Source organism: Dipteris shenzhenensis, chromosome 6 (genome assembly GCF_047967505.1).
Source record: "Dipteris shenzhenensis isolate YYH24624 ecotype China chromosome 6, Dip_SZ_1.0, whole genome shotgun sequence".
Classification (NCBI taxonomy): domain Eukaryota; kingdom Viridiplantae; phylum Streptophyta; class Polypodiopsida; order Gleicheniales; family Dipteridaceae; genus Dipteris; species Dipteris shenzhenensis.
The window spans coordinates 1,660,140-1,686,391 of NC_141601.1; the positions used below are offsets into that span (position 1 = coordinate 1,660,140).

General features: G+C 43.2%; 1 protein-coding gene across 1 annotated transcript in view; it reads right to left on the reverse strand.

The window, feature by feature from the left end:
* LOC147900632 (dynein-1-alpha heavy chain, flagellar inner arm I1 complex-like) overlaps positions 1-26,252 on the reverse strand; it is a 714,561-nt gene that overhangs the window by 112,809 nt on the left and 575,500 nt on the right. Inside the window, exons 43-50 of the mRNA XM_087375690.1 lie at positions 23,510-23,689; positions 23,014-23,204; positions 22,544-22,748; positions 18,983-19,234; positions 18,564-18,833; positions 17,841-18,146; positions 17,141-17,296; positions 3,445-3,786 (exon numbers count right to left, since the gene is read on the reverse strand). Of these exons, the coding sequence (XP_087231816.1) occupies positions 3,445-3,786; positions 17,141-17,296; positions 17,841-18,146; positions 18,564-18,833; positions 18,983-19,234; positions 22,544-22,748; positions 23,014-23,204; positions 23,510-23,689 (1,902 nt within the window). The remainder of the gene's footprint in view (positions 1-3,444; positions 3,787-17,140; positions 17,297-17,840; positions 18,147-18,563; positions 18,834-18,982; positions 19,235-22,543; positions 22,749-23,013; positions 23,205-23,509; positions 23,690-26,252) is intronic.

The window sequence follows — 26,252 nt, forward strand, 5'->3', positions numbered from 1 at the left end:
CCCGCGCGCTGCTGCCCGCGCAGCCCCCCCTCCCCGCACTGCTGCCTGCATAGCCCCCCCCCCCCCCCCCCTCCCCTCCACTCCTCCTCTCCTCTACCCTCCCCTCCTCTCCCCTCCTCCTCTCCTCCTCCTGCCCCCTTCTCTTCCCCTCTCCCTCTTGCTGCCCTCCCCTTCTCCTTTCTGACTCCTCCCCCTCATTCATTCTCCCTCCTTGCTCAATCTTCTCTCTCCCTCCCTCCTTTCACCCTGTCCCTTCATTAGGTGTACCCCCTATTTTTTGGGGGTCTCCTGGGCTTCAAGATAGCAGACGGAGTTTCTTTGTGTTTGAGTCGGCCTTTCCCACCTTGATTGACGAATGGGTACCCATTCAGTCAATCTGTTACCGCACACACCGCCCGCGAGAATCGTCACTTTCTCAAAAGACGAGTTGCAGCAGTTGCAAAAGGATTTGGAGCATGAGTGTTTCACGACTCTCTTTGCACATCTATGGCTCCCACCCCTCCAGATCACAGGCTAGAGATTGGATGCTTGCGGCGCTTCCTCAAGAGCTCGTTCCCCACCTTAAGGATGTACGTTTGTTGGGATGAGGTTTCTTTCAAGTGTGTGCCAATAGGAATTTTGTATCTCATTGGAGACTCATCACTCTTTTGGGCACTCTATACAAAATTCTTGCCAAGGCGATCAGCATCAGATTGCAGCCCCTTCTTCCAGACCTCATCCATGATACTCAGACAGGCTTTGTGAATGGCAGGAGCATATTTGATAACATCTTTTGCTTTTGGGAAGCCTCAGAGTGGGCTATGCAGAGCAGGCAAAGGTTGGCAATTCTACTCTTGGACTTTGAGAAAGCCTATGACAGAGTAGATTGGGGTTTTCTTGAGGGCCCTCTTCTACGATTCGGATTTTCAGATGCATGGATTAGAGGGGTGGCCTCCCTTTACAGATCAGCCCACAGCCAGGTTTTGATTGGAGGGGTAAGGGGTGACAGGTTTCAGATTTCCAGATCAGTCCGTCAGGGTTGCCCTTTAGCCCCCTTCCTTTTTCCTTTTGTGGCTGAAGCTATGAGTATCTTTCTTAGATCTCAGGCTGGTTTATATGGGCTGAGATTACCCTTGAGATAGGAGCAGGAGCTTCTGGACTGTGAGTTGGCTGATGACACTGCCATTTTTATTGAGGCCTCCTCGCAGTCACTAGATGCTTTTCGGACAGCCTTGGATATCTTTTGCTCAGCTGCAGGAGCACACATTAATTGGCATAAATCCTTTGGCTTTTGGATCAGCGATGAGGACACTCCAGGCTAGGGAGTTGACATGGGCTTCTCCTGGATTCAGAGGGGTGTTCCTGTCAGATATTTGGGATGCAAGGTAGGGTTGGGCATCTCTCTAACACAGCAGTTTACCCCAGTACTGGAGAGTATAAGGAAAAAGCTTCTCTTTTGGAGCTCAGCCAAACTTAACCTTGCATTTGGAGTTGTGATAGTGAACCGAGTTCTCTTGGCCACAGCCTGTGGTTTGTGTGTTCATGCTAGTGCCGGTCTAGAGAGCGCATCACTCGGCTCATTAGACCAATCAAAAATTTTTTATGGAGTGGACTCGATGGCACGGCAAATATTGGAGCGAGGGTGGCCTAGGAGACCATTATTCTCCCTACATGTGAAGGGGGCCTTAATATCATCGACCCGGACCTGCAATGCAAGGCATTGCTTTGTAAGGTGGTGGTGAGGGGTCTCATGCCTGGCAGGAACCTTGGAAGGACTAGTAGATGTTTTTCTTTGTCGAGAATGTTTGTATAGTCTTGGGCATAGTTTACAGTGGAGTGATTTAAATAACTCTATTATGTTTGAAAAAGATGGTAGAGTCTTCCAGATTCAGGGAGAACATAATGTGCCCAACTCTCCTCTTATTTGTTCAATGGAATTGGAATGACTGCTACACCAAGAAGAATGTGAGGTATATCTATGAACTTACTTTTGTTGGTGATTTTTATGTCTTTTGCATTGGAAAGAAGTAATCTTGTTTTTGATAATGTTAAAAAGTATGTATCTTATTTCAATGATTTAATGTTTGAATTTAAAGATGTTTTTCTATCTGATTTGCCATGGTTTACTTTCTGAGAGAGAAGTACATCATAAAATAGGCTTAATTCCAAGATCTACCCTTGTTTGTAAACCCCCATATAGGCTTAGTCAAATGGAGGAACTTGAGGTTGAAAAACAATTAACTGAATACCTTAGGAAGGGCCAAATTCAACCAAGTAGCTCACCTTGGTTTGCACTAGTTTTACTGGTAAAGAAAAAGGATGGTACCATCCGTTTATGCATAGACTACCGAGCTTTAAATAAAATCACCATTATCCTATGCCTCGCATTGATGAGCTCTTTGATCAATTGCAAGGTGCAAAATATTTTACTAAAATTGATTTAAGGTCAGGATATCACCAAGTACAAATTAGAGAAGAGGATGTCCCTAAGACATCATTTCATACTAGGTATGGGAGAGACCTGCTCTCTTCAGGATGTACCATTTACTCCCTTCAGAGCTTCTCATGCTTCAATGGACACTTCTTGGGAGATTCTGGCTAGCATTTCCTCTTGGCACATCTGGAGAGCCAGATGTACAGAGGCCCTGGATGGCACCAAGATACACCCTTCACAGGTGTTCGTGGGTATTTGGACTGACATGGTTCATACTTTGATAGCCATTTGGGCTAGCATGCAGGGCCCTTCACGGGCAGCCTCTTCTAGGAGGACTGTATTCCTACGAGTTTGGAGGGTTCTTCCCTTTTTCTGGGAGGGTTCTACAGGATTGAGATGGCACTATCAGCCCCAATCCTTTCTTTTTGGCTTTTAGGCTTTTCATGCATTGCATGGTGTATTCCATATGGAGCTTGCTCTAACGGTTTCCTTTAATACTTAATAGAAGTCTCTTTTTACAAAAAAAGAAAGGATCTCTCCAAAACCACTCTCCTCCCACTGAAGCGTCTGCACAAGCCACAAGGCCTTAGTGGTATCTCTACACTCTGGATTGGTGTGAGAACCTCATTTCTTTCACATGATTTTGTACGAGGTTTTCATAGGAGTTTATCCTTGATTTTTGCAGTTTGGGGATACTCAATAGAAAGCTCAATTTTGTGCCCATTAAAAAAGAAGTTTCAAAAAGCTTTATTGTAAATGAAAGGATGGTATGATATTGCTGCAAAAACAAGCTGGTGCTGTGCAGGCCTTTTGAATATACGTTTTTTGCTTGATATAGGACGTGTATCTAGCTTAAATAGTGAGACGTATTTGCAAGGCAAGGACAGAATAAAAATGTTACTTGTGATAAGATGGAAACAAAAAGTAAGAATACAAAGGTTTGATCATGGTAATAAACAACAAAATGGTATCTTATGTGATTATGGTCATTACTGTATTTGCAAATGAAAGCATACGTTTTAAGGATTTACCTGCATCTCTGCAACTTCCTTTTTTGCTTGAATAAGTTTTCCAAGCCCACTGGCAAGCCTTGCTGACATGTCCGTATTGTTTTTACGGCATGCAGAAAGTGAATTTTGATACTTCACAATGAAATCTAAGAAATTTTTCGGTGTAACATAATTATGCCGTCGGAGTTTCTTCTCAAATTCGATTGACAGTTTGCAAACTGATAAATGTGCCATTACCATATGGTCAACTATTAATGGTCGCATAATCTCAGGGATATCGACGTCAGCCAAGAACACAGAAGCAACTGAATGCAAAGCTTCCTCAGGCCATGGTGTGAGCCAGTTTATGACACAGTTGTTCACCTGTTTGACCATTTATAACATGAATTCATACTTACCTTTTAGCTTTTGCGGTGGTATTTAATTAAAATGTTGAGAACAGTCTTATATACAATAATGGGTTTTTCCCTTAAAAGTGGGGGGGGGGGGGTCCATTTCTATTGGCCCTAATGAATATCCAAATCAACCTAGGCTGGAAAGTAACCTCAGAGTTTCTATTTCATGGTTGATAATTATATTTTCAACAAGGAAAATAAGTAATTCTCAAGCTAATCAAGTACGTTATAGTAAGCTTTTTCACTGAAAATAACTTATCTGATCCTATTCTGGAATGACCATTAAATGGATATGTTTGGTAGCCTTCCAAATGACATTTCTGCTGTGAGAATTACAAACCAAATTTTTGAGGGTTACAAGAACATTCCACTTGCTACAAGGCTGAAATGCATACCTTGGATGTTATCACTTATATCTCGTCAAGACCATCATTCCACCAAGATTTTCAGTCTATTGTGGAGACAAGGAGTATATGCATCAAAAGGAAATGGTTTGGCTTTGTTCAAAATATTTTCACTTTTTATGTCTTCTATTTCATGTCCAAGGAGTGAAAACTACGATGTAGGGGAATAGCTTGTGAAAAATTCATGATGAAATTACAACTTCGCCTACCAGAATGAAGCTAGAAGGAAAAAATTATCTTAATTCTAAGAAATGCCACCTACTGAGGGGATTACTGAGGGGATGATGAGGGACAGCTTTGTTAGGGCCTTGAATGAGGGGAGATTGTGTGGAAAAGATTAGGGAGCTTATACATGAGACAAATGCAGACTTTGCGAGGTCAGATAGACTACTTACGGGGAAACAAGTGAATAGGGGTTTGCAGAAGTGTGAATGATACAAAGGGATTACAAAGTGAGCAAACGACATTGGGAAGGCCTTCGAGTATTGAAATTTTTTTGGTGGGGTTTTGAGTAGAGAAAGGGGCTCTGTTAAGTGAGCGAAATATGGACTTGGAATGTGGACGAATTACACGATCGTCCACGGAGCAAGCCACAGTATATGATACCCGCTAGGAGTTGCAGAGGGAAGTGGTAGGTTGGACAATGGAGATCCTTTTGATTCAGGAGCACATGTTTTCAGCAGCAGACATTGGACACCGCCACCATCTCTTGCCAGGCAGAGGCCAAGAAATTTGGTCCCCAACACAGGGCAAGAGCGGAGGGGTATGTATGTCAGCCTTGCAGGCATTGGCCCCAGAGGTTTTCGATCAAGGGGAGCTCATAGCAGGTCGCACAGTCTAGATGGGCATTTGGTCAAGGGAGTCCAGGATAGGAATCCTGAACGTATATGCACCTACTTGCCGACAACACCGCCCTGCTTTTTGGAGACAATTAGTAGAGTGTCTTCCAGAGGTTGTTGTTGAAGGTAACTTCAACAACCTAGAACATGCGGAGGACAAGCAGGGAGGAGCCTCCTTCTCTGAGATGCCTGCAATAGAGAGGAGCACTTGGGAGCAGTTCATCTTTGTGATCAAGGGGTGGGGACCCTTGGCGAGAGGTAGAGTTTACAAGAGTCCTGGCCAGTCTGCAATTCTCCTTTGGTCAGAGGAGATAGGATGGTCTGTTAGAGCGCCTGGACATATTTCATGTGGGGATCGGGCATTACACATGGGTGGCTCCACAGGCATCCTAGCAGGTACTACCATGTTAGATCATTCCCCGATTGTACTTCACTTTCGAGCAGTCTTGCCTTAGACTCCCCCAAAAGGGGATTCACAATCCTGACTACCTCTTGCAAGAGGAGAAGGTCCAGCAGGCAATTGCGGAGATCTAGCAGCCGGGGACCTAGTGAGGGATGGGCGGCATGGGTTGCAGAGGCGATTCAAAGGAGCAGCGTGGAGCTCCAGTCTGAGGCCCTATGACGGAGGTAGGCTCTCCAAGAGCGTGAGAGAGCTCTGAGGCGGGATCTAGCCTCCATAGAGAGACATAGGGAGCAAGACCTAGTCTCTTAATGGCTCCTAGGACTGCCATGAGGCTGCAAGACTGGTTCTACAAGCCGCAGAGGCTCGGAGGGCTGAGTTTATGTATCATTCATCTCAAGCTAGATGGACCAAGGGGACAGGATGACCACGCGGTTCTTTCAAACTATCGGCCTCGTTCAGCAGGGACACAGCTTCAGAGACTGCGGGATGCACATGGGCTGATGCACTCGGATCCTCAAGAGATCCTAGAGATGACCACAGCCTTCTATCGATAATTGTTTCAGGCAGAGTTGTCCCCAGCGACCCTGATAGCTTGTGAGGGAGTTTGGAAGCAAGTGCCTATAGTGGTCATGCCGAGCCTGAGTAGATGTGTGGAGGCTCCTTTCACAGAAGACCAGGATCTCAGGAAGGCCCTCCCCCCCAGAAGTGCCCAAGGGAGAATGGCCTAACCCCGACATTCTTCCTGAGCTTCTGGGAGCACATTAGCATGCCTTTTCACATGGCTTGTCAGGAGATCTTTGACTGTGGCTTGCTCCTACAGTCCTTGTCAAGGTTGGATTTGTCTGATCCCAAAAGGGGAGGATACATCGGACATTCGCTAGTGGAGATCGATCACCCTACTGGATACCGCATACAAGATCCTAGCCAAGGTCTTGAGCTTGCAATTGCGGCCCCACCTCCCAAACATTTTCATGACACCCAGACAGGCTTTGTGTAGGAGTCCAGCATACTGGACGATAACATCACTTTTTGGGAGGTAGTCGACTAGGCCAAGGAGGAGTCGCAGCCCTCACTGTTCTCCTCTTGGATTTTGAGAAGGCCTACGACAGGGTGGTCTTTCCTGGAGGGCACGATGCAGCGTATGGGTTTCATGGCGAATAGGTGGATTAGAGGAGTATCGGCTCTTTATGTGGGGAGCTCTATCATTGGTGGCCATGAGGTGGAGCCCTTTCCTCTTTCTCGTCTGGTTCAACGGGGATGCCATCTCGCCCCTTTTCTCTTTCTCTTTGTAGCCGAGGCTCTAGGATAGTTTGTGCATTCCCAGACAGCAGGTCTCATAGGGATGCAGCTTCCCATAAGACAGGAGGAGGAGCTTCAAGACTTAGAGTTCGCAACGACACAACCCTTTTTGTGCCTAGAGGTGGTCAGGGGCGCTCTAGCCATCTATTGTTTGCGAAGCATATGGGGCACGAATCAACTGGACAAATCCATTGGCTTCTTCATAGGCTCAGAGGCAGTCCAATAGGTTCAAGACTAGGGCTCTATTTATCTTTCGATGGATCCCGCGGGGGTAGACTATGAGGTACCTTGGATGCCAAGTTGGGATAAGTCGATTTCTCTGGTGCTAGAGAGTGTGCGGCGAAAGCTCCTATAATGGAGCTCAGCCAAGCTCTTTCTCACAAGTAGAGCACTGGTAGTTAACCAAGTCATCCTGGCCATGGCCTGGAACATTACTTCTTGTTCGTGCTTCCATCGAGGCTCCATGGGGCAGCTACATTGCATGGTGCAAAAGATTCTTTGGGCAAGACTAGATGGCACAAGGAACACCAGATCCAGAGTCGTTGGATGGACAAAAATGATAGAGCCTACCCTACCTTTATAGCCACTCTCATCCACTATAAATGCTACTGAAAAAACACCACACAGAGCAAAATGACATTCATTCAAAATCTTCATCCCTACACACATCTACGCCCAATACATCCTCTGGCCACATATTATCAGGAAGCCATACTACCTCTACTCACTCCTCATCACCACTCACATGCACAACCAGAGTCCAATAATTTCCGTGAACCACAAAAAGCAAAATCTCAACATGGAATCCCTCGAATAAAAGGCCACGTATCCCTGGTCCAAGCTCAAGTGATATAATCATTATTCACTTTGAATGCAACGGTAGAAATGTAAAGCACTCTCTTTGGTTTGTTCTCTTACTTCGATCACGGGAGTAGCACCATTAATCACCTCCTAGCCATATCTCACTAAGGCTAACGAGCAGACAGAGATCATCGTTTTTCAAAATCAACGTGAATAATCTTCTTCTCTTCTCTCACTAGCCTAAGCAAGCCCCAATTCCCTAGATAGATCTAGATGCCACATGTCATCCATATAGGGCCTTCCTAATGCAACATTTCACCCCTCTCTTGGGATGCATTAAATTCCTTGCCCCTAGGCACAATCTTTGCACTAGGCCCTTGGCCTTAGATCTACCTAGTCTGGTGCTATCAGCCCTCACCTAGGACCTTGACATTAAATCCCTCCCGATCATTTACATGAAGCGCAAACACATATATTACAGAGATAGATCCTTTAAGGGAAATGTCGACTGATTCTTCTGAGGTCATGCTACCTCGGCTAGAGCGTAACATTCCTTCCCTCTTCAGACATCAGCGTCCTCGATGATAAAATATGGGAACACTCTCCGCAACTGATATACGGATTCCCAGGTAGCTCTGACCATGCCATGCAACCAACACCGTGGGTATCTTCCGATTTCGTATTTGCATTGTTCCTCGGTCCAGGATTCTTGTTGGTTTGCGCCTTGCAATATCCTCTATCTCCTGAAACAAAACCACACCTTCGATTAGTGAGTCACCAGTATGTAAAAATTTCTTTAAGCGCGAAACATGAAAAACCGGGTGCACCTTACACCCCTGTGGCAATTCCAATTTATAGGCTACACTGCCTATTCTCTTTAGAATTAACCACGGCCCACAGTATCGAGGTGATAACTTAGCATACTCTCCTGAAGTCAACGACTTCGAGTGCGAAGGAACTCTGAGAAAAACTTTTTCTCCTTCCTTAAAGACTCTTATAGACCGGTTTTCATCCGCATACACCTTGGCTCTATCCATAGCCTGGCGGATATTAGCTCTCGCAAGTGCTAGCATCTCCCGCATCTGAACTACAAAGTTCGCCGCACTAGGCACTTTCTGAGGTACTCCAACTATAGTTGGATTTGCTGGTCTATAACCATAGTTCATCTCAAACGGACTGAACCCGGTAGAGGAATGTTTTCTATCATTGTAGGCAAACTCCAACAATGGCAACCACTTGTCCCACGTATGTTGCCTCAATGACACATATGCCCTCAGCATATCCTCTAAAGTCTGGTTGACTCTCTCCGTCTGACCATCCGTCTCAGAATGATCCCCACTACTCATTTCCAACTCAGTCCTTAGTGTCTCAAATACCGCTGTCCAAAAATGACCGGTAAATCTGACATCTCTGTCTGACACTATGGATCTAGGCAATCCATGCAGACGAAATATATGTCTAATAAACAAATCCGCCACTTGCGGGGCACTAACAGACTCTCTAGTCGGAATGAAGTGAGCCATCTTGGTTAGACGATCAACCACCACAAGGATAGAATCATAACCTCCTTGCGTCGTAGGCGGCCCTACAATAAAGTCCATGGAAATGCTCTCCCACTTACTTAGTGGTATTTCCAAGGGCTGTAAAAGTCCGGGTGGCTTCACCCGCTCGGCCTTACTTACCTGACACGAGAAACACCGTGTCACATATTCATGAATATGCTTTTTCATTTTTGGCCAAAAAAAATCTCGCTTCACGAGATCATATGTCTTCTCGACTCCTGGATGTCCCGCACACGGGCTATCATGGCACTGTCGAATGACTCTCTGCCTGAGATCATTCTGACCAGGTACTACAACCTTGCCATTTCTAACTAGCATACCATCCCTTATGGTATATCTTGCATAAGTTTGGCCTTTTCTGGATGCCAGGTCATCCTTTTCATTTTCCCCGGGTTTTAATACATGAGCCTTAGGCCATAAGCTCTGGACAAACTCGTCCACTTTTTGAGTTTCTCTAATCTCGGTCATTAGAGCACTCTCTAATACCGTGAAACTCAGGTTGTGCATAATGCGAGACAACGCATCAGCAACCTTATTGTCTTTTCCTCTTCGGTACCGAATCGTTAAATTAAACTCCTGCATGAGCTCTGCCCACCTAGCTTGGCGGCCCCTCAAGTCAGGCTGTTTACAAAAATGTTTCAGAGTATCATGATCCACATCCACATAAAACTCTGAACCATACAAGTAATGCCTCCATGTTTTCAAAGCATGGATAACAGCATACAACTCCAATTCATGAGTTGGCCAATTCCTTTGAGAGGGAGAAAGCTTCTTGCTTTCAAAGGCTACTGGCCTTCCCTCTTGAAGGAGAACTGCTCCTACCGCAATGCCACTTGCATCGGTTTCTAGGAACAACGGTTTCTGGGGATCAACTATTTTTAACACCGGTCCTGTGACCACAGCTTGTTTTATGGTGTTAAAACTTTCTTGTTGATTCTGTCCCCAAATAAAAGGTACTTTATCTGAGGTCAGATCAGTCAATGGCGATACTATTCCGAAATATCCTTTGATATGCCTTCTATAAAACTGGACAAATCCCAAGAATGATCGCAACGCGGTCAGACTCTGAGGGATTGGCCAAGTTAGTATCGCAGCCACTTTCTTCGGATCCATTTCTACCCCCTATGGAGTAATTATGAATCCTAAATATTCAAGCCTAACCATACACAGTATAGTTTTCTTTCTATTTACATAAAGACTGGCTTTCCTCAAAGTACTGAACACTACTCTTAAGTGTTCACGATGCTCAGTAAGACTTTTACTGAATATCAGGATATCATCAATAAAATGTACTACGAAATTTCCGATATACGGACGTAGTAAATCGTTCATAAGCATGACGAAGGTCGCTGGAGCATTGGTAAGTCCGAAGGGCATTACCAAAAACTCATAATGACCAAACCTACTCCTGAAAGCGGTTTTATGCACATCCTCGGCTCTAATCTGGATCTGATGGTAGCCACACTTAAGATCTATCTTGCTGAAAATCACGGCTCCATGTAATGCATCTAGCAAATCATCAATCCGAGCCATCGGATACCTGTGCTTAACAGTGATATTATTCAATGCTCTGTAATCTATACAGAGGCGAAATGTATCATCCTTTTTCTTCTTTAATATCACTGGTGAAGCAAAAGGTGAGAAACTTGGTTGAATCTGCCCCAGCTTGAGGTATTCTTCCAGTTGTCTACGCACCTCCGCCTCTTCAGTAAAACTCATTCTATAGGGAGGTCTATTTACAGGTTCTGCCCCCGGGATCAGCTCAATCTTATGCTGAACATTCCGCTCTGGAGGTAACCCATAAGGTAGTTCATCCCTAAAACATTCAGAGAACTCCTCTGTTATAAGATTAGCCAACTTGGCCATCTCACCACTTTGCGTAACATCAGTGCTAGCCGAAGAATCGTCAACCGGCTCTACCGATGCTGTGCAAAGGAATAAAAACTCTACTTGAGCTTTTCTGATTTCCATCACGGAAACCAACGGTCCCTGAGGTATATCTTTTTCACCTCGCAAGACATAAAGCACATCATTCATCTTGAATTGATATACGTGCTTTTTCCAATCAATGGCTGGATTCTTCCTAGAATGCCACGCCATACCCAGGGCTATATCTGCATGAGCAAGCTTGGTCATTTCAAAATCAAGCTTCTCAGCATAGTCCTGAATTCGAAGCTCCAACTGGGTAACCCTTTGGTCCCATACTTCAGTTGAACTTCCATCTGCCATCCTGACTGTATACGCATAGTCAGATGGACTTGTCTTTAATTTCAGCCTCTTCACGAGCTTGGAGTTAATCACATTGTGAGTTGACGCCGAGTCAAACAACACAATGACATCATGATTGGCCACTTGCCCTTTCATTTTAATTAACTCCATATCATTAAAGGCTGTATACCCCGTTGCTGCGGGCTTAGATAGGATGTTATCAGGTGCACTCGTCACTAGCTTAGCAACAGACACACATAACAAACAAGATACTAACCTCTGAGAAGGTCCCGCCAGTTGCATCTGCATATGTTCCGCATTGGGACTCTCCTGCATTTCCACGTCGCATTCAAATATTATTATATTAGCCGTGCGACAGTCTTTATTCAGTGGACAATCTTTCCACTGATGTCGTTGAAGGCATCGAAGCACAATCCTTCTTTTCTAGCTTTCTCTTTTTGTTCAGGGGTCAGAGTTAACTAGTGGATCACCCGGTCAACATCGACATCTAGATCCCGACCCTTCGCCTTCGTTACGTCAACTATGACCCCAGGCCTTCGTTCCGTTCCACCTCCTAATATCTGCACGCAGTCGTCCGTCAATATCCCACGAGGTAGATAATCCGCTGACTAAAGGAGGTCCCGTAACTCGTTGACGGACCACGTTCCTTCCTGTGGCTTCGTATTTATCTGGTCAGCCACCAAGTACCGATGTCGAAGGACTATCCATGAACCTTCCGCTCCAAATTCAAGGACATCGCAGGTTACCAGCCGCTGCCTTATGTGACCCCCAAACTCCAGCCACGAAACAGTCAACACCCTCTGCTATTCATCAAATCACCTTATGGGAGCGCCATCCAACACGGACCGCGTCAATACTTCGTTGCGGAGCCTCGTTGCGATCAGTGCGTCGCCTACGCCAGTCGTCGCAGCAGAACATCAACCGAAGATGCCCGTCCACTTGGTCTCGTCACGTACAGCCTTCGTCACCAATCCCTTGATCTCTCCACAGGCTCTGATACCAAATGTAAAGCACTCTCTTTGGTTTGTTCTCTTACTTCGATCACGGGAGTAGCACCATTAATCACCTCCCAGCCATATCTCACTAAGGCTAACGAGCAGACAGAGATCATCGTTTTTCAAAATCAACGTGAATAATCTTCTTCTCTTCTCTCACTAGCCTCAGCAAGCCCCAATTCCCTAGATAGATCTAGATGCCACATGTCATCCATATAGGGCCTTCCTAATGCAACATTTCACCCCTCTCTTGGGATGCATTAAATTCCTTGCCCCTAGGCACAATCTTTGCACTAGGCCCTTGGCCTTAGATCTACCTAGTCTGGTGCTATCAGCCCTCACCTAGGACCTTGACATTAAATCCCTCCCGATCATTTACATGAAGTCAAACACATATATTACAGAGATAGATCCTTTAAGGGAAATGTCGACTGATTCTTCTGAGGTCATGCTACCTCGGCTAGAGCGTAACAAGAAACATCTAAGCCAGGACTCGAGTGGGATCAGGATAGTGTGGGTAGCTCGTATAGATTGAGCAAAATCTCCATCATCCAGAGCATGTATCCACAACACAAGATCTCCAAACAGACTCTTACAAACAAACTGAGAGATGACTCTGACATACACAAGGACCATGTCTCAAAATCCACAACGCGACAACCATTTATATCAGCATGACTACTGTTGTCTTCCCCCATGAATCCATGCTCATATATCCCATAACAAGATCAATAATGAACATCCCCGGTTTTCTTTGACTTCAAGTAGCCAATTGCCTTGTATGCTCAAAACCGCCACCCTGTATAAGAACCCACACCAATAGCTACACAAGCACATTATCAATTTACACCTTTGGACTGCATGGACAGCCATCTCCTATCCATAGTCTCGTCATCACAAGAAACAAGGCTTCTTCTAATGGTCTACAACAAGCATTCGACTTACTACTCCTGCCACTCATGCACTATGTCTCTTCATACTATGCATAGAGCTATACATAGCCACGGTCTCTATCAAAAACTTGCCATCCACGAGCTCTCATTGAGTCATGTGTGTATTGAGGTGAGCTAAGCTCCTTTGATGCAACTCGCCATACCTGTCATCTCTCACATCCAAGGTCTCTGAGGCTAGCACTTGATACCCACCTGGCCATATTGGGATTAGTTGGTGTGATGATTCATCAATTGATTGTAACAACTAACACAATTGGCAACTTGAGTACAGATGATGAGTTGGATAACGAGGAACGGAGATGGTGAAGGTGATTTGGATTGATCGAAGTATCTAATGGCTATCAAAGGCCATGGGCCGCCATATTATAAAGTAATGAAATTTAAGCCATGGGCTAATTTATTTTATTAATTGTGGATGAGTGCATATTAAGCCTTGTGATATTTTAAGCTCGTGGAGCTATGTTGAGCAATTCCTGTAATTATAGACAAGGGATGCTTTTGGATGTACTATTATTGGCTCTTTGCTTTTTGGAATTACAATTATAAATACTCTAGATGAGAAGCAAGAGCCACCATCTAGGGGGGCAGATTGGACCCCATGCAGTGTCGCTCTCTCTTCCTCTTCTCTCCCCTTGTTTCCTTGTTCTTGGTTTCTATGGTTTTTGTAAATCATGAATTTGTGATCATGTTTGATTTCAATTTTTGTAACAATATCTTGACTTGTGCCCACAGTGTTTGTCATGTCTCTTTCGAGGCGATGGACAGTTGGGGCTACTCACCCTCGTAACCACCTACTAAGGTAGGTTGCTCAGAGTATTCAATGACATGGCCGCCGGCCATGGCCTCAAAGGCCTTCGATCAAAGAGAGCTAATAGGAGACTGAGCGGTGTGGATAGGCATCTGGCTAGGGGACCTCTGTATTGTGATCCTCAATATCTATGCACCAATATGCCACCAAATAGAGGGGTCCCTTTTGGTGACTCTTGGATTATAGGTAGAGATTTCAACAATCTAAAGTTTGAGGAGAACAAGTAAGGAGGTGCTTCCTTATTGGTCATGCCATGGTAGAGCGAGGAACTTGGGAGCATATTATATTTTCCATTCATTGTCATGATGCTTGTCAAGAGCCTGAGTTTACACGACTTCTAGGCAGCGTCTTCTTCTCTTTCGACCAGCAACATTGGTATGGTTTCTTGTAGAGATTGGATAGAATCTATATCAAGGGATAGGCCCTACACAAAGGGGGATCCACAGGCACCTTGGTAGGCACAACGATATTTGATCACTCTCCCATTGTGCTACACTTGGAGCAACAATGCTAGAGGGTACCCTTGAAAGGAGTGATGATTCTAGACACCTTGTATTACGGGAGGAGGTCCAACTTGCTATAGCCCAGATTTGTCACGCAGAGGATGCCCATCTGTAGGAGGAATGGGATCCTTGGACATTAGAGGCCCTCTAAAGTAGTAGTACAAAGCTGCAAGCCTAGGCTTTGAGATGCAGGCAAGCTCTCCAGTTGCGAGAGAAGGCCCTTAGCCGAGACTTGGCATCCATAGAGAGGTTGAGGGAGTAGAAGCCGGACTTCCTATGATTGGTTTATAGATATGAGTGTGCTTACTTGACCCTATAGGAGGAAAAGGATAGATAGACAAAGTATTCATACCGTTCTTGCTTATTGGGTAAAATAGGGAACAAGATGACGAGGCATTTTTAAAGATACTATAGGTCCGTGTTCAGCTTGAGCACAGCTCTAGAGTTTGAGAGATGAGGGTTCCACTGTGATCCCCAAGAGATCCAAGAGGTGTCCACCGCCTTTGACCGCCATCTTTTCAAGCAGAGGAGGAGACTCCGTTTGTGAAAGAAGCTAGAGAGGAGGTGTGAGGCCACATCACCTCAGTGGTTTCTTAGTATGTGATGACCCAATTACAGATCCCTTTTCAATGATGATGACCTTCTTGAGGACCTCAAGGACCTCCCAATGTAGAGACTCCCAAGGGACGATGGTCTCTCCCCACTATTCTTCTGTGCATTTTGGAAGCATGTGTTACTTGGCATTTTCCTTCCAATCGCCCATCATTGAAATTGTTATTAGTTGGCATTTTCCTTCCAATCATTCATTGTTTAATTTCTAAGTTATCCAAGTCGATTGATGGCATTTCATGGGACATGATTTACTTCTAATGAATTCTCTTTTTGTAGAAAATGGTGGAAGGAAAAGAAACCATCTTCCTCAAAGTTCCAAGTGGACCTTTTGCTCAAATTCTAGTTTATAGAGACAAGGAAATTGCGTTCAAGCCTCCCTGCAAAGAACCCTCCAAACCAGTGTCCCAATTACAATAGGAGAAGGGTTTCTTTGAGGTACATACAGATGTGTAAGCATATCTTCTTTTTTCATTGAAAGGACTTCTATAAAGTATGAAAAAATCCCAAATTCAAGAGTATATTATGCACAGAATGAGGAAAAACGTGGAGGGTCATAGTGCCACTCAACAAAGGAGCCCATAAAAGAACCAAGACCAAGGCTAAATGTGTCACCTAAACCTGTAGAACCCTCAGAGACAAAGGAAAAGTCTCTCCACTCTTTGAGGAAGAAAGTTCTCCTTGCAGAAGCATCCCTAGAAGCATAGCTTGAGCTACCCTTGTCACAAAGACACATCATATTTCTAGACAATTAGAGCATTGCTAGATAACGACACATTCAAAAAGAGGATGGAGTGGGGGACCCAGTAGCTTGAGGACAGAGGAGTTTTACATGCATGGAGGGTTTCCATTGGATAGATGCGTGTCTCATCCCTTCAGCTGAGGATCGAGGCAAAGAGAGTTGTAGGCATGACCAGAGAGCAGCGGATTGTTATTTTGTAGGCAAGGTGAAACAATTGCCAATGTTTTGAGATTGAACTAGGGCATGATGGCTAAAATTGTATGAAGTACCAATTAGTAAACAAAAACATCAAAGGTGTTTGTTGTTAGGAAGAGCTTCTTTGGGAGTGTGTTCCTTTGCATGAATGCAAAAAAGATCAAAGGTGTTTGTTCTTAGGAAGACCTTTTGTGGGAATGTGTTTTTGTTGTTTTCATATGAAGACTTATACCACATCCAGGGAATGTGCAACTGCAAGAGAGCTTGTAAACAAGATTGTCAACATGGGCAAGGCAGTTTGGCCCAAAAGGGTAAGGATGTTGATTGCGAAGGAACTAATTTTGGCAGCCTTCAATGATCTTGAAAGGTTAATGGGGAGCATACATCAGAGATAGAGTTTATGGAGCTTGAACAACAACTAGAGGAAATTTCAATCTTGAGGAAGTGAATGTTGTTCATAACTCCCTGATCGTCTATTGTTACAGGCAACATCATTTCCGACTGTGGAACATTCTACATCGAGCTTGTGGGCATAGATCAACTGTCTGTAAGCAACAAGCGAGCTCGTGTATACCTTAGAATGTGTGAGTAGTGATGGATTTTCATGCTTTGTGAGATCTGACAAGGCCCATAGGTCTGAGGAGACAGTTATGAAGATTCATTTGTTTTCCAATATATCTCTATGTTGATGAATCTGCCAACTTGTGTTTATGCTGGCTAATTCATTTTTTATTGCTTTCACTAGTTTTGTCTTAAAAATTTTGGGTTAGATATTCAAATATTTCATAATAAGTATTTAGATTCGATCCTTCATCACCCATGTGTAAGTTAAGATGTCCTGATTTCAGAAAACTTAAATAGATTCGTTTGTATGGTATGACTGCCTTCTGTATTGGCATGTGATTTTCTCCATTTTAATACATTTTATTCCCTCACAATGACTCCTAAGGCTGGGTAAGAATTAATGTGAGCATGCCTACCATGCCAGGAAAGTTTCGACAACGAGTTCTGAGTGTATCACCTACAGGTGACATTGCCAATACAACATGAAGGTTCCCACGGCATCTTCTGATGAAGTAGCTCCAACAATTTTCCTTTGTATCTACAATACCCTCAGCTATGACATTATCTCTTACCTGCAAACCACACAATACAGAGAAAAAACTATTATACTGCAGAAACCTAATTCCATATTTCAGAACAGTTTGTACAGTTCAATTGATTAAGTACATTTTAACTTGAGGTTGATTGTTATCTGACAATGTGTTTCCGTGCATGCGTGCATACAGGTGCATGTGTATGTGTATGCGTGCGCGTGCACGTCTCTCTCTTTGAGAGAGAGAGAGAGAGAGATGCACTAGCGCACACATTGTCACGCATGCGCATGCTTTTTTTCCCTTGTAAGGAACACATGCACTTTTTTCTTGCAAGGAACGCATGCACGCACGCGCGCACACCCCCTTTTTTTGGGTAAAAGGAATATGATGAAAAGAAAATGCCCCCACACATACACACACAGTTTCGGTAAGAAGCAGTATTCATTAAAAAGAATATACATTCATAGCTGTCCCAAATTGAGACAGAACACACACTTTTTTTTTTTAGTGGAAACTTTTGATTGATTATATTGTAAGAGTGGCGACCCACACACACACACACATAGATTGGAGGATTTATTACCTGGGTGATTAATGAATCCTTCTCATCCTCCTTGAATAGGGCTGGTACCATACCAGATGTAAGCATGTTGTTAATCAATTCAAGAAACCCTTCATCTACAACATGTGCATCTGTGAATAGGAATACAACATGTTTGTTCTCCACCCCTAGAATGGTGTAGAGCTTCTTGAGGTCATCCCGAAATGAATCTTCATTATAGCCTCGGGCGAGTGTTATCTCAAATACTTTACTACCAGCTGCAAATGCTGCTAACTTTGACAAACTCTTTTTTCCACTCCCTCCCACGCCTACTAGCAATGCATTTCCCTAAACAATACATTTTCACTATTAAGGACTCCTTTCACAAAATATATTGACATCAATGTCCGATAGATAGCATGAAATCTTCACCTATATGAGGTTCTCTTCTCGATTTCATTGAACTCAGTATTGCACCTTATTATTGATATCATCCCTATAATAGCTATTTGATACTGAAATTTCCTTTCATCATCTTGGTGCAATATAGATGTATGTTCATATCACGTGTAACTTGTCAAATGGGTGTGTTATGAAGCACTATTGTGTCCTCACTTCAAATGATAGTTTAATGTGCTTTTTACAGTCATATCTTCTTGCTTAGACATAGAAAATTGGTCTTTATTACTTTTTTTTGTTTGATAAAAACCTTTTTAATTTCTTAAACTTCATGAATAGACATGAGATAATTTCTGCATTGTTCACCTGATCTAGCCGCATTATTCTGTGAATCCGAGTTAATTGCTCAAGTGCATCATCAAACATAACCAGATTTAATTTTTTGTTTGTCAAGTTGTACTCATCGAGTATCTCTTCGAACAGTTCTTTTATTGCAGAATAGTCACCTAGATCTTCATAGAGCCTAGCCTCAGCTAAATTAAGTGTGTTACGGTAATCACCATAAATTATGGGATCTTTACCCACGTAGCTCAAACTATCTCCATGCTTTTCCCTCAGAAGATTCAGAATCCGTTCCTGAAAACATACTCAGGGACTGAATTGGTGGATTTTGCAGATGTAGAGCACCTCACTGAAACAAACACTGAATACTTCTTTGATTGGAAGGTTGTCAGTAATTTTAGATCTCAAGATAGCACTATTGTATGGGAAATAAAAAAACTCACATGCACTATCTCCTTTTCTTTTGTAGATATTAGACGGTCATGGAAAATTCGAAGACATTCGTTTCTCCACAATCTTAGGATTTGTGCAGATGTCTTGACAGTATCTGCTGTAGAGAGTGATAAACCTTCATATATACGGCTCAAGTCTCGTAAATTGAAAATATAATGGAACCTCGATGGAGTTGGAGGAAGTTTTTCAATCACATAGTTGTATAGGTCTAGTGTCATTTCTGTGATGCTTCCACAAATATCCTGGCAAAATGGAGTCAGGTATATGTCTGGATTAGAAGTAATAGTGAGCTCAATGAACTCTTATCATTTTTCATTCAGAAATGATGGAGTAGATCTGATAAGTTTACTGTCTTGCGCATTAAGTCCAATGGGTGCATTTAAAACTTCATATTATTTACTAAACGTCATATTTTTGACACTAGAGTAGACATCTTAAGAGGTTCTCCAACTCCCTCCCCTTTCTCACCTTGCATGTCCGTCCCTCCATTTAGGTCTACTTTACTACCTTGCGTAATCCTCTCCTTTGCTGTCTTTCCCACCCACCTATGTCTCTCCTCTTGTCCAACACATCACCTTTACAAGGCATCATGCTAGCTTCCAATTCTCCTGCCTTGTTTACACCGTACTTCCCCTTGTGCAGGTAGCTCAAAATCTTGGATCTCTCTATCAGAGGGTAATAGTGTTGCGTATAAACCTCACGTTATCATCACAAAAATTAACTTAGAATTACAAAATATAAACACAATAACCATTATAGACCATAGGAAAATAACAGCATCGTGCAAAAAAATAAATTAATAGGGGTAAAGAGTTTGTATTCTAGCCAATGAAACTCCTTCAGGCTCTCCCATTTTGTATAATTAGCATGCAAGCTCCGCTTTTGGATACTTTGCTCACCAACATCAAGTAAATCTCTGGCATGTCAAGGCTAGGGCCTGACGATTTGGGAGGCAAGAGATGCAATAAGGTAGGCAAGGGTGGAATTGTGTGGTAGGAAGTGCAAGATATAATCTATAGCAAATCACAGTTGCCTGGAATAGGAGACAACTGACTGGAAAATCCCCATAGCAGCAGGACTATAGCTCAGACAATCCTGACAATTTCAGCCAGAGGGTGAAAAATGGCAATGATGTGGTTATGGAAGGATTGATGAAGAAGTAGGGCATGTATTGGAGCAGATGGATCTGCTTTTGGAGCTGATGTGAGGGAAGTCTAATCAGAGCCACCAAGAGTTGCACATCGAGGAGTTCTAATAGCACCAAATAATTTTAGGATGACGGGTTTTTGGAACAATCTGGTATCCAAAGTCATTAAGAGACCAAGCAAAGGAATAGCTGAGGGAGATAATAAGAAAACCAATGAGAATAGAGGGAAGAGATTCCATCACTGGGAGAGGCCGCAAATCATTGCCAGTGGATGCAACCAGCTAGGATGAAGGCAAAGGTAGAGGTGGAGGGCTTTTGGTAATCATAGTGGGACACTTTTGGGTGTTGAGGAGTAAAGAGTAAAGCAGTATCCTAGGGTCTTAAGGGAGAGAGATCTTTATGCCATGAGAAGAGCCTTCCATCCTTCAACTACAGTGTTCGCAATGCCAGGAGGTTTCAGCTGAGTGTTAGGGGTTGGAAGCCCTTCACAGCCTCTCGTTGGGGGAAGATTCAGATTTTTGTAGATATGCATAATTTTTTTGGAGAAGGCTCTGGAAGTCTCTCAAGAATAGAAAAAACATTCTTTTGCTTTGGCTTTCTACTATTGATAAAGGGATTGCAGTAAATTAATGGAGGTCTAGGTTTGGGACACCCTCTACATATCCACATTGCCTTCCACTAAGAAGTCCATTCAGCATTGCCTATGGGATTGTAGACATGTGAGGGTTGTCTAGAAAAGGGGTTGTGTGACTTTTGGATAGATTTGCTCCCTCCCTTTCTTCATCACTTGAGCCTCAGTGAGGCTGAAATGCTTGCTATAATCTCCCAATATTCCACCAAGCATGTGCATGTCTATAGGGAGAGGACAGAATAGCATTCAAAGAGCATAAATGACGTCGAATCAAAAAAGCTCAAGAGAATCTATGCACTCATAAATCACTTGAAGTCCAGAGAGAGAAAGCCAAGCGACCTATCTAAAGATTCAGATGCACAGAGACACTTGTTGATGGTTCCCTGGTCCAGCCATCTTACACCATGGCCAGTATAAGGAAAGACAATGTATAGACTTTGATGGTCATTTGGTCAATTATGTAGGGAATCTTGCAAGGCTTCTTCTGCTAGGAGGACTATCTTCCTCAGGAAGGGGAGAGGATCTCTTCTTTTCTGAGTTCATACAGGTTTGAGGTGGCCCTTTTAGCCTCAGTCCTAGAGCTTTATCAGGCTTCTTTTATGAGTAGGGCTTGACCCTCTCAGATCTTTCTCGTGCTATGCATGGTGTACTCTCGCCTTGAGCACTTGCTCTTGGGATGTGTTCATACTTAAGAGAAGTCTTTTTCATGAAAAAGAAGACATAGGTGAGGGTATTTCGTTCTAAACTGTGTTGTCTTGGGCTCATGTTGGTCTTTGGATAGATGCAATATATCATTAGCAAGTCAATATTCTATAGATAGGATCATCTGAAGGCCCTAGTGCCAAAAAACATTTCCTTTTAGTTAAAAAAGTATGTTCATTTCCTCACAAAACAACTACAAATTTGATTGAACAAGTGCCGTTGTGCTCATACTAAAATAACATAATTTTAAAGGGATGGGATAATCAATATTATTTTCCTTTTAAACTATATGAGGATGTGAGACATAGGGGATTCACTCTCAATTCCATACCAACCATCTGTATGTAAGGAAAGGCGGTTTTTTAGTAGGGATGTACCATATAGAAGGGGGTATGCTTTATTTTGAAGCAAATACCTGTATATACTGTATTAAAAGGGTATATTTTCGAAGTGCGTCTGGCCTATGAGGTCTCTTTTTTCTAAACACTCTTAGTAGGGAACTTCTAGAAACAAGCATATATTTTGAACACTATGGTTCTTTTGGCACTTCCTTTTCTGTTGACAGTTTGTTATCCCTTCCTCATATGATGAGAATTAAAATACATGGTTAATCCAAAAACAACTAGTTGGAAGCCTTCTACGAGGACTGTTTTCCTTAGGGAGTGGAGTGGATCCTTGTTTTTCTCGGAGTCCTCCGTAGGGTTGAGGTCGCACTTTCAGCCTCAACTTTGGAATTTTTCTAGTTCTCCTGCATAACCATATTTTTTGCCTCTTGGGGTGTTTGGCTTCTCATGCTTTCCATGGTCGTGGTTTGCATGATGTATTTCTGCCATGACCTTTGCTCTTGGATTTTCTTTCATACTTAAAAGAAGTCTTTTCTTTGGGAAAAAAACTAGTTGGAAGAAGGATATTTCATTAAATAATATTATAGAAGCTTGTCCATAAACACCAAAAACTCTCAAACAGGGGCTTGTATGTGCTTAATTGCAACTAAAAGTATTGTTTTTTGTTTTAATCTATTCTAGTATGTGGGAAGGAGACAAAAGTACTTGTATGAGCAAGAAGAAATACCTTCACTTCCAATGCTAGATTTTGTACATGTGCCTCAAGGATCGAGTTATATATATGGGAAAGTGATGTAACCTCTGGGAATTGGATTTCAAATGTACAGAAAAGTGAGATGAATCGTGGATCTACATTATTTCTTGCTCCTCCTGGTCTTCCCATTGCTCCCACAAACTTTATATCTTTTATATTCTTCCAATTGAGCTCTTTTCTGAAGAAAAAAATCAAATCAGATTCAATCTTGCTGATTTAGGTCAGTTTTTGGGGTGTTTTTGCAGCTACATTTTCTGTTTTTTTGGTCCCTTTTGGTATAATAATGTATGATATGATCTTTTGAAATATTGTCACGTTTGTCTGCCCATTCTACTTTTGCTTACTTTTTTTACACCCGTGCAATGACCAACCCTCCCAAATGGAAGATCAATTGGCCAGTGAAATTTTAAGCTTTGGAATATCACATTCTAATTCAAACTTACCCTCTGTCATAAAACCCTCCACGCTCGATGAGCAGTTTCAGGAATGCAATGGGTTGCTGTGTACCGTATGTATCAACTTTGGGCATATTGAGATCATCAATGAAAACAATCATTTGTCGCCCAAGAGGAGGCCCATATACATCCTGAAATTTTATTGCGCCAATCATAGTTGATGACAAAAAGAAGCCAAACTATGAATCAAGCCTAAAGTTTTTAACTCTAGTTTGAAAGTGGTAGTATCTTCACAGGACCATTTCTTTCAATTGCATTGATATTTGTTATCCTTTGAGAGTGAAGATATGTAGCAATGAAATACTATTAGTTTCATGTAATTATTTTTTAACGAAGGAACAATTTCTGGCCCAAGATATGCAGTTATATATATGCAACCCAAGATATGCAGTTATGTATATGCAAATGCAGGTACAATCTGTATATTTAACTATATGCAGCAAAAATGGAGCAACTAAAGATTGAAGTATATATTCTCTCAAACCTTAGTCCTCTTCTCAATAGAATCTTCAACTGTAAGTTGAACATCCATTGAAGTAGTGCGACTGCTAAAGTTTATACTCAAGATGAGGTTTTCTGTGACAGGCAAGCCTCCCAAATATCTCTGAATTGCCACAGATTTGGCAGTCCCACTTTCACCAACAAAAAGAACTGGCCTACCAACCTGCAACAAATACACATGGTTACCTTGTCAGCATATTCTTCAATTCAAAAAAAGCTATTCCTTATAAACACTGGGAGTATAAATTCTGAGAAAAAACAACTAGGCATTACTGTGAATTGGATGTGTCCAAAAGAACATCAATATTGAACACAATTTATATTATCTATCTATGAGTTTTTTCCTTCTCTAAAATATTTTAACCTTCCATAATTTTCTTACAAAATAGAATCAAATAAGAGGAATTAGACTCTATGGAAGGATAGAAATCATAGAGTTTTTGGTGATCCTACATTTTCCACTTTCTCTTTCTTTAGGCACTCTTTGCAACAATCTCTCTTTGATTGTCTACAAACTCATTATATAGAACATGATGTATACTTGTCATATAGTGATATTTTCTGTTGATGTAATTTGGCATATCTAATTTTTTTGGGATAGCCAAGTATCAAAATTTTCACCCAAGAAAAGAAGTGTGTGTGTGTGTGTATATATATGAAGAGCAACAAGCATCCAATCCCTACCCTGTGATTTGGAAGGGATGCATGTAAATACAGTGGTGGAGCTTTCCGATTCTACATCCTTTTTGAGCTGCAGCAGCTCTCTTTTGAAAAATTGATGGTTCTTGCAGCCGGTGGAAGTGGGTGTGGATTGCCTGTATGGGGATCCATTTCACAATCAAAGGGGAGAGGCTGAATCAAACAACCTTAAACTCCATCTGTCATTTTTCCAGGCAGAAGGAGGGAGAGAAGGAGACAGAGATTTAATGGGGAGGACTGAGTGAGAGGAGCGGTTAGAGACTAGCCCCTCCCTCTTCCCTCTTAGATCCTCCCTCTCCTTCTCACAGCCCCTCCCTCTCCCTCTCTCAGCCTGTAATCTCTCACCCTCTCAAGAGGAGAAGCTGAAAGAGGGCTTAGGAGTTACAAAAGGCTGTGAAAATGAAGAGTATCATGTTGCGGCTAATCCAGGCTGAAGTACGGCAGAAAAATGCGAGTGAAAGGGCAGCTTTTCTGCCCTCAATCAGCAGATTAATTGGAGCAGACAGGGGGGAAGTGCTGGAGCAGATTTGTGATTTGAAACAGCAATAGTTCCTGGAGCAGAATCACGTTTTAGAGCAGCAAGGGCCTGGAGCTGAAACTACAGAGCAAATGAATTACGGTTTGAAGCAGCTGTGGTCTGGAAATGATAGTGAATCGAAACAGCCTATGGCCAAAAATGCACTGCAAAGCAGCCTGATGGGAGTGGGTGTGGGAAGGAGAAGAGAGCGAGGAGCTGCGAGTTGCAATAGGCGGGAAGAAGGAGAGGATAACGGGAGGGAGGGAGAGGGAAAGAAAGAAAGAAAGAAAGTGTATTATTGTCCACTAAAGGCCAAAATGGGCCCATGGGACATCAAGAACTCTGCATACAAGATAGCACAAAATCAACGTGCCACAAAGAAGAGGCATCGTCGAATATCATCTAAGTGCTACGCAATACAATGCAAGTGAAAGTACATAATGTCAAATCTGAGCCTAAATACAAGGTAAACGAGATGCAAGGAAACCGCCCCTGGGTGCAAAATGGGGGGATGAGTACAATATGCCAATGCAAAGATACAAGTCCAGGTGTCACGGAGTCTGAGAACCAAAATAATACTGGAAATCCTGTCCATCGACTCTTCCTCCTGCTATGAGAGTACAAATCTGAGCAAAGGTGAGGTGAGCGGCTGGTGGGGCGAGATCTCCATGAGTAAGTCTCCTCCGAAAAGCTGCCATCATCCTGGATAGATGAAGCGGCGAGTACGTCCCCTATGTAACAAGATCCTGCGGCGTCTACAAACCATCTCATATGTACATCCACAGGGTGGAGGCATGTGTCCTGTGTGAGCTCTGACCTCCTCGTGCTCCTCCTGGTCTCTGTCCTCTGGTATAGCGTGTGCCTGAGCTCTATCAGGCTGGGCTCTATCACGCTCCGGTCTGTGCTGATGGTCTCTGAGGTAGTCTCGTCGAAGCATAGTGGCCTCCCTGACATAAAGAGCTAGGCAATGCTGATCCTCGTAGTCCATCACTCGTGAGAGAGGTCCAAAGCCATCCGTGAAGAGACAGTGGAATCTACCTCTGAGCTCATAATATAGCGGGCATCTGCAAATGAAGTGCTCCTCTGACTCCACCTCTCCCATGGTGCAACAAGGGCAGATCCTGGTCTCTTGGCCTGGTCGCCGTCCATCCTCCATGCGTCGCATCCTACCAGCCTCTATCTCGAGCTGATGCGGAGACTCTAAGCTGGCCAAGGGCAATCCTCAGTGAGTGGGACATGTGGATACCTGTATAGCCTGGTGGAATGACAAATCCATCCTCTGAGATCCGAAGGAAGTGGTCACGATATGTGGCCATCTTCGTCGGAAGCTGCGTGGGATAAATCCAAGTGCGATACGTATGAAGCTGCAGCAAGTCTGCTCTCGTGACCTGGCTAAGCTCGTGGCGAGTCAACTCGAGATGAGGGGCATCTATGCTGTATCGGAAGGGAGGTAGTCTATCCATGTCTAGTCCAAGAGATGTGAGCCACCTAGTGAGTCTGAAGTACCAGC